This window comes from Coregonus clupeaformis, unplaced genomic scaffold (genome assembly GCF_020615455.1).
Source record: "Coregonus clupeaformis isolate EN_2021a unplaced genomic scaffold, ASM2061545v1 scaf0263, whole genome shotgun sequence".
Taxonomy (NCBI): domain Eukaryota; kingdom Metazoa; phylum Chordata; class Actinopteri; order Salmoniformes; family Salmonidae; genus Coregonus; species Coregonus clupeaformis.
The window spans coordinates 291,054-303,960 of NW_025533718.1; the positions used below are offsets into that span (position 1 = coordinate 291,054).

At 42.6% G+C, this 12,907-nt stretch overlaps 1 protein-coding gene across 3 annotated transcripts in view; it reads left to right on the top strand.

The window, feature by feature from the left end:
- LOC121556141 (ubiquitin carboxyl-terminal hydrolase 7) overlaps positions 1-9,464 on the top strand; it is a 46,004-nt gene extending 36,540 nt beyond the window's left edge. For all 3 annotated transcript variants that reach the window (XM_041870028.2, XM_041870029.2, XM_041870030.2), the window contains exons 29-31: positions 5,662-5,733; positions 7,619-7,709; positions 9,092-9,464. In XM_041870028.2, coding sequence (XP_041725962.2) covers positions 5,662-5,733; positions 7,619-7,709; positions 9,092-9,198 — 270 coding nt within the window. In that variant the 3' untranslated portion in view covers positions 9,199-9,464. The remainder of the gene's footprint in view (positions 1-5,661; positions 5,734-7,618; positions 7,710-9,091) is intronic.
- The last annotated feature ends 3,443 nt before the right edge of the window (positions 9,465-12,907 follow it).

Sequence of the window (12,907 nt, forward strand, 5' to 3'; positions counted from 1 at the left end):
GGTGTGACTGACTGTTCTGTCTGACTGACTGACTGGATCTGGTGTGACTGACTGTTCTGACTGGATCTGGTGTGAGTGACTGTTCTGACTGACTGGCTGGATCTGGTGTGACTGACTGTTCTGACTGACTGGATCTGGTGTGAGTGACTGTTCTGTCTGACTGACTGGATCTGGTGTGAGTGACTGTTCTGTCTGACTGACTGACTGGATCTGGTGTGAGTGACTGTTCTGACTGGATCTGGTGTGAGTGACTGTTCTGACTGGATCTGGTGTGAGTGACTGTTCTGACTGACTGGATCTGGTGTGTCTGACTGTTCTGACTGACTGGATCTGGTGTGAGTGACTGTTCTGTCTGACTGACTGACTGACTGGATCTGGTGTGAGTGACTGTTCTGACTGGATCTGGTGTGAGTGACTGTTCTGACTGGATCTGGTGTGAGTGACTGTTCTGACTGACTGGATCTGGTGTGAGTGACTGTTCTGACTGACTGGATCTGGTGTGTCTGACTGTTCTGACTGACTGGATCTGGTGTGAGTGACTGTTCTGACTGGATCTGGTGTGAGTGACTGTTCTGACTGGATCTGGTGTGAGTGACTGTTCTGTCTGACTGACTGACTGGATCTGGTGTGACTGACTGTTCTGTCTGACTGACTGACTGGATCTGGTGTGAGTGACTGTTCTGACTGACTGGCTGGATCTGGTGTGAGTGACTGTTCTGACTGACTTTATCTGGTGTGAGTGACTGTTCTGTCTGACTGACTGGATCTGGTGTGAGTGACTGTTCTGTCTGACTGACTGACTGGATCTGGTGTGAGTGACTGTTCTGACTGGATCTGGTGTGAGTGACTGTTCTGACTGACTGGATCTGGTGTGAGTGACTGTTCTGACTGACTGGATCTGGTGTGTCTGACTGTTCTGACTGGATCTGGTGTGAGTGACTGTTCTGACTGGATCTGGTGTGAGTGACTGTTCTGACTGGATCTGGTGTGAGTGACTGTTCTGTCTGACTGACTGGATCTGGTGTGACTGACTGTTCTGTCTGACTGACTGACTGGATCTGGTGTGACTGACTGTTCTGACTGGATCTGGTGTGAGTGACTGTTCTGACTGACTGGCTGGATCTGGTGTGAGTGACTGTTCTGACTGACTGGATCTGGTGTGAGTGACTGTTCTGTCTGACTGACTGGATCTGGTGTGAGTGACTGTTCTGTCTGACTGACTGACTGGATCTGGTGTGAGTGACTGTTCTGACTGGATCTGGTGTGAGTGACTGTTCTGACTGGATCTGGTGTGAGTGACTGTTCTGACTGGATCTGGTGTGAGTGACTGTTCTGTCTGACTGACTGGATCTGGTGTGAGTGACTGTTCTGACTGGATCTGGTGTGAGTGACTGTTCTGACTGGATCTGGTGTGAGTGACTGTTCTGACTGGATCTGGTGTGAGTGACTGTTCTGACTGGATCTGGTGTGAGTGACTGTTCTGTCTGACTGACTGACTGGATCTGGTGTGAGTGACTGTTCTGACTGGATCTGGTGTGAGTGACTGTTCTGACTGGATCTGGTGTGAGTGACTGTTCTGACTGGATCTGGTGTGAGTGACTGTTCTGACTGGATCTGGTGTGAGTGACTGTTCTGTCTGACTGACTGACTGGATCTGGTGTGACTGACTGTTCTGTCTGACTGACTGACTGGATCTGGTGTGACTGACTGTTCTGACTGGATCTGGTGTGACTGACTGTTCTGACTGACTGGCTGGATCTGGTGTGACTGACTGTTCTGACTGACTGGATCTGGTGTGAGTGACTGTTCTGTCTGACTGACTGGATCTGGTGTGAGTGACTGTTCTGTCTGACTGACTGACTGGTTCTGGTGTGAGTGACTGTTCTGACTGGATCTGGTGTGAGTGACTGTTCTGACTGGATCTGGTGTGAGTGACTGTTCTGACTGACTGGATCTGGTGTGTCTGACTGTTCTGACTGGATCTGGTGTGAGTGACTGTTCTGACTGGATCTGGTGTGAGTGACTGTTCTGACTGGATCTGGTGTGAGTGACTGTTCTGTCTGACTGACTGGACCTGGTGTGAGTGACTGTTCTGTCTGACTGACTGACTGGATCTGGTGTGACTGACTGTTCTGACTGGATCTGGTGTGAGTGACTGTTCTGACTGACTGGCTGGATCTGGTGTGAGTGACTGTTCTGACTGACTGGATCTGGTGTGAGTGACTGTTCTGTCTGACTGGCTGGATCTGGTGTGAGTGACTGTTATGTCTGACTGACTGGATCTGGTGTGTTTCGTATGTGTGTCTGTGTGTTGACTGACAGCCTAATACTGAAGCATGTCTGTTATGCTGTCTTGTGTTGTGGATTAACTACAAATGTTGCTGCTGGAGAACCAAGTATAACTTTTGTGTTAGTGAAGCTTTTAGTGAGATGTTAAATGCTTTAATATTTACGTTTCAGTCCCCCAAACATATTCATTATATAAATAAGCACATTTAATTTAGTATGGCTTACCATTACAAGTAAATGTAAATATGTTTTGCTCATATAATTTGAAAGACGCGTCGTCTGGAGTAGGCAGCGCCGTAAGTAAATACGTAAACTGTGATATGATTGGAGTTAATCAGTGTGTTTTTATTTTATTTTATTTTTCATAAATAGATCAACTTGAGTCATCTGCATACGTTGACACTTTTGTTTTTAGGCAATGGGTTTCTAAACCCTTGATGTTATTGTTCGATCTGATCTTAAGAGAGCATTTCAATGGCCATAACAAATAAATATGGAGACAATGGACATCCTTGTTTAACTCCTCTGGGCAGTTTAAAAGTAACCATTATTTACTATTTTACATCTGGTGTTGCTATACATGACTTTAACCTATTGTGCAAGAGATTCCCCAAGATTTATCAAAGGCCTTTTTGACGTCTGCTATTAATTCTATTCACTATTCATTTTGCCAGGATTTTTGCATCACAGCATTGAAGTGTAAGGGGAATCCAGTTTTATTTTAAGGATTGGAACTTTATACTTACCACCTGGGTCCTGTTTCAGTAATAGTGAAATCAGACCTTCTTGCTGAATACCTGATAGTCTTACCATTTTAATAGGAGTGGTTAAAACATGCTAATAATGGATATTTTGAGTAGATCAAAGGTTTGATATACCTCTACTGGTATGCCATCAAGCCCAGGGGTTTTTCCGGACTGAAAGGATTTAATTGCCTCAAGAAGTTCCTCCTCTGTAATGTGGCCTTCACAATTCTTTCTGTACAGTTTTTAATTTAAAATTTTTATTATTAGGAAAAATATTTACAGGAAGCATAATTTAGCGGACATAGAGGAATCTGAAAAGAAAACATATGCCTAAAATATTTAGCTTCTTCTTTCATAATATAATTAGGTGAATCATGGATGATTCTGTCATTTGTAACGAGTTTCTGCAAGTTCTTTTTGGTAGCATTTATACGTTGAATGTTCAAGAAAATGAGTGCATTTTTCACGATTTTCCATCCTGTTCCCTTTATTTTTGTAATAAATTAAACATGAATAAGATTTTCTTCTAGCTTGTTTTGTGCCTCTATGGGACAGTTTTTATTGCTATCTACCTGTGGTGTTGGCTCCTCTATTTTCGTTTGATAGTCTAATCTCTTTTGACCTAATGATGGGTATTGTATTGAATGGCCTCTGAAAGAACATTTTAAACGTGTCCCATACAATAAGGGGATCTGCTGTACCAATGTCGTGTGGGGAAAAAGTAAGTTCGAAATTATTAAGAACAGATTGTCATCCAGTTGATTGCATTTCAAATTTCCCCGCCAACGTGGAAATTCTTTACGTTTTATGTTGATACCAATTAGATGGTGGTCCGGTCGTGTTCTGTCTCCTATCAACGCTTTTAAACTTTTGGTGCCAGAAAGAAGAACACAAGAAAGTAGTCAAGACTACTAGCTTGATTAAGCCTCCATGTATATCTCACTAGGTTAGGAGTGGGTTTCCTGTGTAAACAATAAATATGATATTCCTCTTTTAGCCAAGTAACTGATTCTTTTTTATAATCTGCTAAACATTACAATTCTAACTAGCTATACTTATTTCACCACTTACCATAAAGACACGTACGTTTCAGTTATTCTTACCATAATACATGCCAGTATAATTGCTACCAAAAATAAAACACCTTGATGCCCAAGCTGTTATCCATATTTCCCAGAATCAATACCTGACCTCTTTCCCAGTAGCAGTACCATGATATATGCACTTCTAAACACACTGTAGATGCAACTGACTAAGTAAAACTCCAATTGTCTTCCAATATCCCTCCTGTGAAAACCTCCCCCATGCCAGAAAGGGCTGTAGTCCCTGAGACTATCAGTAACGCTCCTTTACCGTCCTAAAAACCCAGATTTGGCAAGGCCCAAAAAAAGATGGACTGTCCCATGAATCCTGTTACATTGTTGCCCAGCCAAAAACCTAAGCCTATGGCATGACCAAGAGAGGTGCTCCTATTTGTAAATTAGCCAAATAACAGACAAAATAAGAATAATTAGTATAACGTTAATAATGACAAGTGATTGCCGTTACTGCTGTTGGAAAATAAATAGGCTAAATACCAATGCTGGTAAGGACCATAACCATCCTCGCCACCTTAATCACCACTAGGATCTTACCGACTATTCGGTTGTGATCCTCACCAATTACTACTACTAATAATGATGATACTACTAATGATAGTAATAATTCTAAGAACAATGGGAATCAGAAACATGATCATATTACTAGCTATAATAATACTAGTGGTCATAGCCTAGTAATGTTGTGATTTTCTTTTATTAGGTTAATGTTGCATAGGCTTACATTTTTATAAGTCATGTTTAAAAATATTTCTGACTACAGACCCGGGTTCATTCCCGGGCTGTGCCACAACCGGCCGTGGCCGGGAGTCCCATAGGACTGCGAACAATTGGCCCAGCGTCGTCCGGGTTAGGGGAGGGTTTGGCCTGGGGGGGGCTTCACTTGGCTCATGCCTTCTAGCGACTCCTTGTGGTGGGCCAGGTGCATGCAGGCTGACCCCGGTCGCCAGTTGAACAGTGTTTCCTCCGACACATTGGTGCTGCTGGCTTCCGGGTCAAGCTGGCGGGTGTTAAGGAGCGTGGTTAGGCGGGTCATGTTTCATAGGACGCATGACTCCATCTTCGCCTCTCCCGAGCCCATTGGGGAGTTGCAGCGATGAGACAAGATCGTAATTGGGGAGAAAACAAAAAATATCTCTGCTTTTTGGCTCAAATTGATCTTGACTCTTAAAAAAATGTTGGTGACCACTGATATACACTAAGTATACAAAACATTAAGAACATCTGCTCTATCCATGACATATTGACCAGGTGAAAGCTATGATCCCTTATTGATGTCACTTGTTAAATCGACTTCAATCCGTGTAGATGAAGGGGAGGAGACAGGTTAAAGAAGGATTTTTAAGCCTTGATACAATTGAGACATGGATTGTGTATGTGTGCCATTCAGAGGGTGAATGGGCAAGACAACATATTTAAGTGCCTTTGAACAGGGTATGGTAGTAGGTGCCAGGTGCACCGGTTTGTGTCAAGAACTGCAACGCTGCTGGGTTTTTCACGTGTGTGTTTGACTAACTCTGTGTTCTCAGGGTGAGCCGTTCAGGGATGTGATGAGGAGGATTCAGAGCATGCTGGAAATCCAGGAGAAAGAGTTTGAGAAGGTCAGTACTTTCTTCCCTCATCTTCCTCAGTCTCTCTCTCTCTCTCCTTCGCTGCCTCTCTCCTTCTCCCCTCCCTCCCTCTCACCTTCTCTCCTTTCCTCCCTCTCTCTTTCTCTCCTTCCCTCCCTCTCTCTTTCTCTCCTTCCTCCCTCTTCATTGCTCTCTCTCTTTCCATGGTGTCCACCAGCTAAGGCTGGGATGCTGCTGGCTCTCACTCCCTCTCCCCACTTTGCACAAGGAGTGAAGGGAGCGTTTTGAAACACGCAAGCATACTGATAGTTGAGAAAAAAATTTGGGAATGTAATTGCAGGAAATACCGTTGTTAAAACGACTACTGTTAGTGTTGTTAAAAAAATAGTAGTTTCAGCTTTATGTGAGTATAACAATTTATTTCTCAACTGTCAATATAAAGGAAATAACACCGCTTTACTAGCGGAGTATGTAATTGCGATATCATATTTACAGTTAGCAATACAGCTAATGTGTTTTGATTTCCCAGTTCCTCAGGTGGTGAATGATGTAGCATATAGGCTAGGACAATATTCACTAAAAACATGCAGGCACATTAACCTCTAAAGAGCCAAAAATATCTGATTATCCGGGATCCTATTTTGACATGTTGCACATCAAAATATCCATCATACATTCCCAGAACATGTTAGATTAAATAGCTAACTTCTTTAATGTCTTACTTGGCACTGGTAAGTCAGTCTAGAACCTTCCTGCTTAGCTACCTCGCTGCTAAGTATAGCCATTTGATACCTAATTCACTGAATGAGGGAATTATTTTATTAGACTTCTTGGTTGTAGTCTAATGTTCTAATGTTCTAGTATAAGATCTCCAGGAGAGTTACCTGGTGTGTAGGCTTTTGTTCCAGCCCTACTTTAACACCAGATTCTACAAATCAACTGCTCAACAGGACCTTGTTAAGCTGACTCAGATGTGTTTGGGCAAATCAACTGCTCAACAGGACCTTGTTAAGCTGACTCAGATGTGTTTGGGCAAATCAACTGCTCAACAGGACCTTGTTAAGCTGACTCGGATGTGTTTGAGCAGTGCTTTAAGGCATTTTTTTCCCAGTGGTATCGTTATGGTATTAACTATCATTATACTAAGCTGGTATTGGTATCGATTCCAAAATTCTGAACACTTAAGAGTGTGATCTAGCTAATGATTAGCCCATTGGGGTAGCCTAAAGAAATGCAGATGGGCAACCCCATGCTTCAGCCATCTATAGCCTATCCACTATGCTACAATATCCATCAGCCATCTATAGCTTATCCACTATGCTACTACATCCATCAGCCATCCATAGCCTGGCCACTATGCTACTATATCCATTAGGCTACAGGAGAAGGCTCATTGCTATAACGACACACCTGCCTTATAATATGAGCCATGTAGGCTGTAGCCTTTTGGTGAAAGGGCCAGCACTAAACTACTACTTTTCACCAACATGAGCTGACTTCTGGAGAGGAATATTAGCAGGTGTGTGGCGCATTTAAATTGCATTCCAAGTGGCATTAAAAAGTCTTAAATTCAACTTCATGGAACCTGCAGATTCTCTCTCTCTCTCTCTCTCGCTCACCTCTCTTTACACCTGGGTCCTGTTCATTAGATACTTAACGAACTGAAGCGGGGAGAGACTACCTGGACCGCTTGTTTCAGTTTTCCGTTTTAGTTTTCCCTTTTAAAATGTTTTGCTACTGTTTGGCATAATGAATACCGCCCCAGTATTGCTTTGTTCCTCATAACAAGAGCCGTTATAACCAGGAGGGTTGAGTATAAACTGCTTTATGACCTGTTTGATGAGCAGTTATAACCAGGAGGGTTGAGTATAAACTGCTTTATGAATACTCACTGTGTTCTTTGTTTTGTCTGCAGTTCAAGTTTGCGATAGTGATGATGGGCCGGCATCAGTACATCACTGAGGATGAGTACGAGGTCAACCTGAAAGACTTCCAGCCACAGCCAGGTACCCTACTGAGTACTACTATACCAAAACTGAGACTAGAACATGAACAACGGTTCGGTACTACACTTCTGTCAAATGTCTCGTGTCATGTACGGATTGAGAGGATCCAGTCTGTCTAGTAATTTGTTTGAATCTCAAGGGGGCAGTAGCTAGCCAGGCTACTTGTCTTCTCAAGGGGGCAGTAGACAGCATGGCTTCTTCAAATGAAAACATAAACTCCACGCCTGCAGCTTGTTGACAAAATGTCTGCAGAAGTGAACTATGGGAATACTTTGATTACAGAGCAGATGACGAGGTCCAGCCCACCTAAATAAAAGGTGGAACAAAGCAGTGCAGTGCAAGGGAGGTTTAGTTCCAAAATGACAACATAAAAATATTTTACACATCACATTGTAACGTTGTCATTATTCTACTAAATTTGAAGATTTCTTTTGGTGACAATGACATGAACATATATTCAGCATGACATGAACATGTGAGCATTATAATATGATTACCCAACCCAAAAGTAAGGTGAAATGCACTCATAACTTGACCGCAGTATATTTAGACTACTTCACGTTTGTCTGGACTTCCTAGCAGTAGCCACTAGCCAGCCAGCAGCCCTGGGCAGAGCATTGCACCCTGGGAAATGAAATGCACCCTGGGAATCGTAGTATGCTGTGTAAATTAGATTGTAGTTCTATGACATGTAGAGTAGATTATTGCAATATAGAAGCTTCAGAAATTAGTTTCAATGTGTGTTTTGTCACTAAACTATTAATTGAATACATTCAATTATTTAGCTATAATGAATTATAGATCTAATTAATGTAATTTGACCCAATATTATTAACCCTATGTCTCAAATTACATTTTAAAATAGTTTAGATGTAGTTGTAAAATTGTCTGCTGAGTTTCTGATATGGTTTTGCATCAGGAAAATGTAAGGTATTTTTCTGTTATTTAATATGGTGTTTTATTTTTGCAATGCATTTAATATATAACAAGATATTCTATGTCTTATTTTATTTGTTCTACCAGTTATCAACATATTAGCCCAGTGGTTATTCTGTGACTTGGTATCGAGTATCGTTTTGGTGTCGTATCGTTTTGGTGTCATTTTGGTATTGAGTATCATTTTGGTATTGAGTATTGTTTTGGTATCGCATATTATAATACTAAACCTGGTATCGCTATCAAAGTAAAACATCTGGTATTGTGACAACACCACTACTACTACTACCGCTACTAACTACTACTACTACCACTACTAACTACTACTACTAAATACTACTACAGCTACTACTACTACTAATACTACCACCACCACGCTTTCTCTCTCTCTCTCAGAATGTTAACTATGTTCTATGGTTTTCTACCATTCCTCCTCTCCCCTCTAGGTAACATGTCCCACCCTCGACCTTGGTTAGGCCTGGACCACTTCAACAAAGCCCCGAAGAGAGGGCGCTACACCTACCTGGAGAAAGCTATCAAGATCCACAACTGAGCAACCCTCCCTCCCTCTCTCCTCTCTCTCCTCCCTCCTCTTCCTCCTCCTTAACCCACCATAACCACAGACTGTAACCAACCAAGTGTGTGTCCTCCAGCTCTAACCTCCCTACAGACAGACACCGTGATGTCTCTGTCACATGGATCCATCCATCCATTAGCAGGCTGCTGATGATGATGATGAAACTATACCACCTCTTCCTCCCAAACCCCTCTCTCTCCCCCCACATCACCCCCACCCCCCTTCCTCCCAAATCTATCTCTCCCCCACAACACCACCACCCCACCACCTCACTTCCTCCCAAACCTCTCTCGCTTCCCCCACACCACCCCACTCCCCTTTTCTCCCAAACCCCTCTCCCTTCACCCCACACCACCACCACCCCACTTCCTCCCAAACCTCTCTCCCCCCACACCACCACCACCCCCCTTCCTCCCAAACCTCTATCCCCCCACACCACCACCACCCCCCCTTCCTCCCGAACCTCTATCCCCCCACACCACCACCACCACCACCCCCCTTCCCCCAAACCCCTCTCTCCCCCCCCACACCACACCCACCCCTCCTTCCCCCAAACCCCTCTCTCTCCCCCCACACCACCACCCCCCTTCTACTTTTTTTGAGGTTGTTAGGTTTTTGGCTTCTCTAACTCTGACTGCCTGTTTTTGTCTGGGAGAAATAAATTACTTTGGAGAAAAAGGACAGGACAGGATGATGAACTACTAGACTTATGTTTTGTTTGTTTTGTTTTTAATAATAAGAGTTGTTACGAAAAGTAAAGAGCGCTGCTGCATATAGTGGCGGGTGACGAGGCAAAGAAAAGATAGAAGTTGTCATTTGCAGAAAATAAGGGTGATTAGGTCTTTTTTTTTTAAAGAAGAGAACCAGCGCAGATGGGTTGAGGCTTGAGACTAGTTGTCCTGATGTGGTGCCCTTCATATCCCCCCCTCCCCTTTAGTCAACTAGTCAAACTGTTTCCATCTTTAAAATAAATACGTTTTTGTCTTTTTCTGCAATATCTTCTTGTATAATAAAATAAAAAACCACAGCATCTGTTTAAAATAAATGTAAAAAGAGTAAGTCGTCTGTACTTTCATCTTGCACGTTGACACTTCATATCAAAGCTTTGACATTTCTCAGGACTGGTAAATGTCAACTTTGGTTGTACTTTTTGATTTACGTTGCTCCTCCTGTTCCTCTCCCTCCTGTTTTCCTGTCCTGTTACGTTCCCTCCATCCCTCTCTCCCTGAGGGTTTGTGATGGGGTGTATATCCTCTGGTGTTTTGTGCTGGGTGAGTTTGACTGAGCAGTGCTGCTTTAGTAGGAAGCCTTGGCCATTAACAAGCCATCTGGTTTCACCGTATATACACGCAGAACCAGTGTTGCTATAATTATTATTATTAGAACAACAAACACACTGAATTTTTCTTAAGCACAGGTGGAATGCCCCCCCCCCCCCCTTAAAGGCCATCATAGTTGGCTTTGTGAAGAGATTTGAAATTGTATATAAAAAAATAACATAAAAAAAACAAACATGTAAAATGGAAAACACAGAACTTTTGTTATTGGTTGGCTACAAATTGAAAAGATTCAGGTGTTCATATTCCTTGTTATATATTTTTTTCAGGGTTCCTTGATTCTTTAGATTCTTGTTGTTTTTTAGTTCAGTTTTCTTTTCTCCTTTCTGTTTGAACTAATGGCACCAGTTGGTTCTAATAGTGATGTTAAGGTTCAGTTTAAGATGACGAGCTGCGGTACGGACCGGTAACTTTCCCAAAATTCCCAGGTTTTCCAGAAATCCCAGTTGGAGGATTCCAGACTACCTGATTGTTCTCCTCTGATTCCGGGAATCTTCCAACAGGGATTTCTGGAAAACAAGTGAATTTTGGGTAAGTTACTGGAATTCCTAGATGAGATCCGGGCTCGTATCCACAAAGGGTCTTGGGTAGGAGTGCCGACCTATGATCTGGCCGTACAAGCTTATTCATTATGATCTAAAAGTCTAAACTGATGCTAGATCAGCACTCCTCCTCTGAGACACTTTGTGGATACGGTCCTGATCACACCCCTGCTCCTCCTTGATTTGGTATTTTCCCAGTTGATGCTCGTCTGTGTAGCAGCAGTGTACCACAAACTACTCCTGTATATTGCCTTTTTGCTGGGAAATGTATGTTGAATAAAATTTTCTATAAAAACCTGTCCACTCGCTGCTAGTCCATCTGATCAAAGTTAAAACCAGGCCTGTATTATATGGAGCAAGTATATAGACACTGAGCGGACATAACATTAAGAACACCTGCTCTTTCCATGACATAGACTGACCAGGTGAATTCTATGATCCCTTATTGATGTCACTTGTTAAAAAATACACTTCAATCAGTGTAGATGAAGGGGAGGAGACAGGTTAAAGAAGGATTTTTAAGCCTTGAGACAATTGAGACATGGATTATGTATGTGTGCCATTCAGAGAGTGAATGGGCAAGACAAAATATTTAAGTGCCTTTGAACAGGGTATTGAAATTGAGCTCAGGTGCATCCTGTTTCCGTTGAACATTCTTGAGACGTTTCTACAACTTGATTGGAATCCACCTGTGGTCAATTCAATTGATTGGGCATTATTTGGAAAGGCACACACCTGTCAATATAAGGTCCCACAGTTGACAGTGCATGTCAGAGCAAAAACCTAGCTATGAGGTCGAAGGAATTGTCCGTAGTGCTCCGAGACAGGATTGTGTCGCGGCACAACTCTGGGGAAGGGTACCAAAACATTTGGAAAGACTGCATCACTTCTTCTTTTTATAAGAAACATTGTGTTGGAAATTCCAAATTGTTTGCATAGTCAACTTACACACAGCACTGACACACACACTTTCCTCACCAGACATGCCAGACAAGGGGCATTTTCACAGTACCCAGGTCCAGAACAAATTCAAGGAAACGTACATTATTATACAGAGCCATGAGTGCATGGAACTCCCTTCCACCTTATATAGAGCAAGTGAACAGCAAACCTGGTTTAAAAAAACAAATAAATCAATACCTCATGGCACAATGCCTCTCCCCCATGTGACCTACTTGTGCGTATGTACTGACATGTACAGTGCATTCGGAAAGTATTCAGACCCCTTGACTTTTTCCACATTTTGTTACGTTACAGCCTTATTCTAAAATTGATTAAATTAAAAACAATCTCATCAATCTACACACAATACCCTATAATGACAAAGCGATAACAGGTTTGCAAATGTATTACAAATTAAAAAAAATATACCTTATTTACATAAGTATTCAGACCCTTTGATATGAGACTCGAAATTGAGTTCAGGTGCATCCTGTTTCCATTGATCATCCTTGAGATGTTTCTACAACTTGATTGGAATCCACCTGTGGTCAAATCAATTGATTGGGCATTATTTGGAAAGGCACACACCTGTCTATATAAGGTCCCACAGTTGACAGTGCATGTCAGAGCAAAAACCTAGCCATGAGGTCGAAGGAATTGTCCGTAGAGCTCCGAGACAGGATTGTGTCGCGGCACAACTCTGGGGAAGGGTACCAAAACATTTCTGCAGCATTGAAAGTCTCCAAGAACAGGGCCTTGGGTCAGGGAGGTGATCAAGAACCCGATGGTCACTGACAGAACTCCAGAGTTCCTCTGTGGAGATGGGAGAACCTTACAGAAGGACAACCATCTCTGCAGATCTCC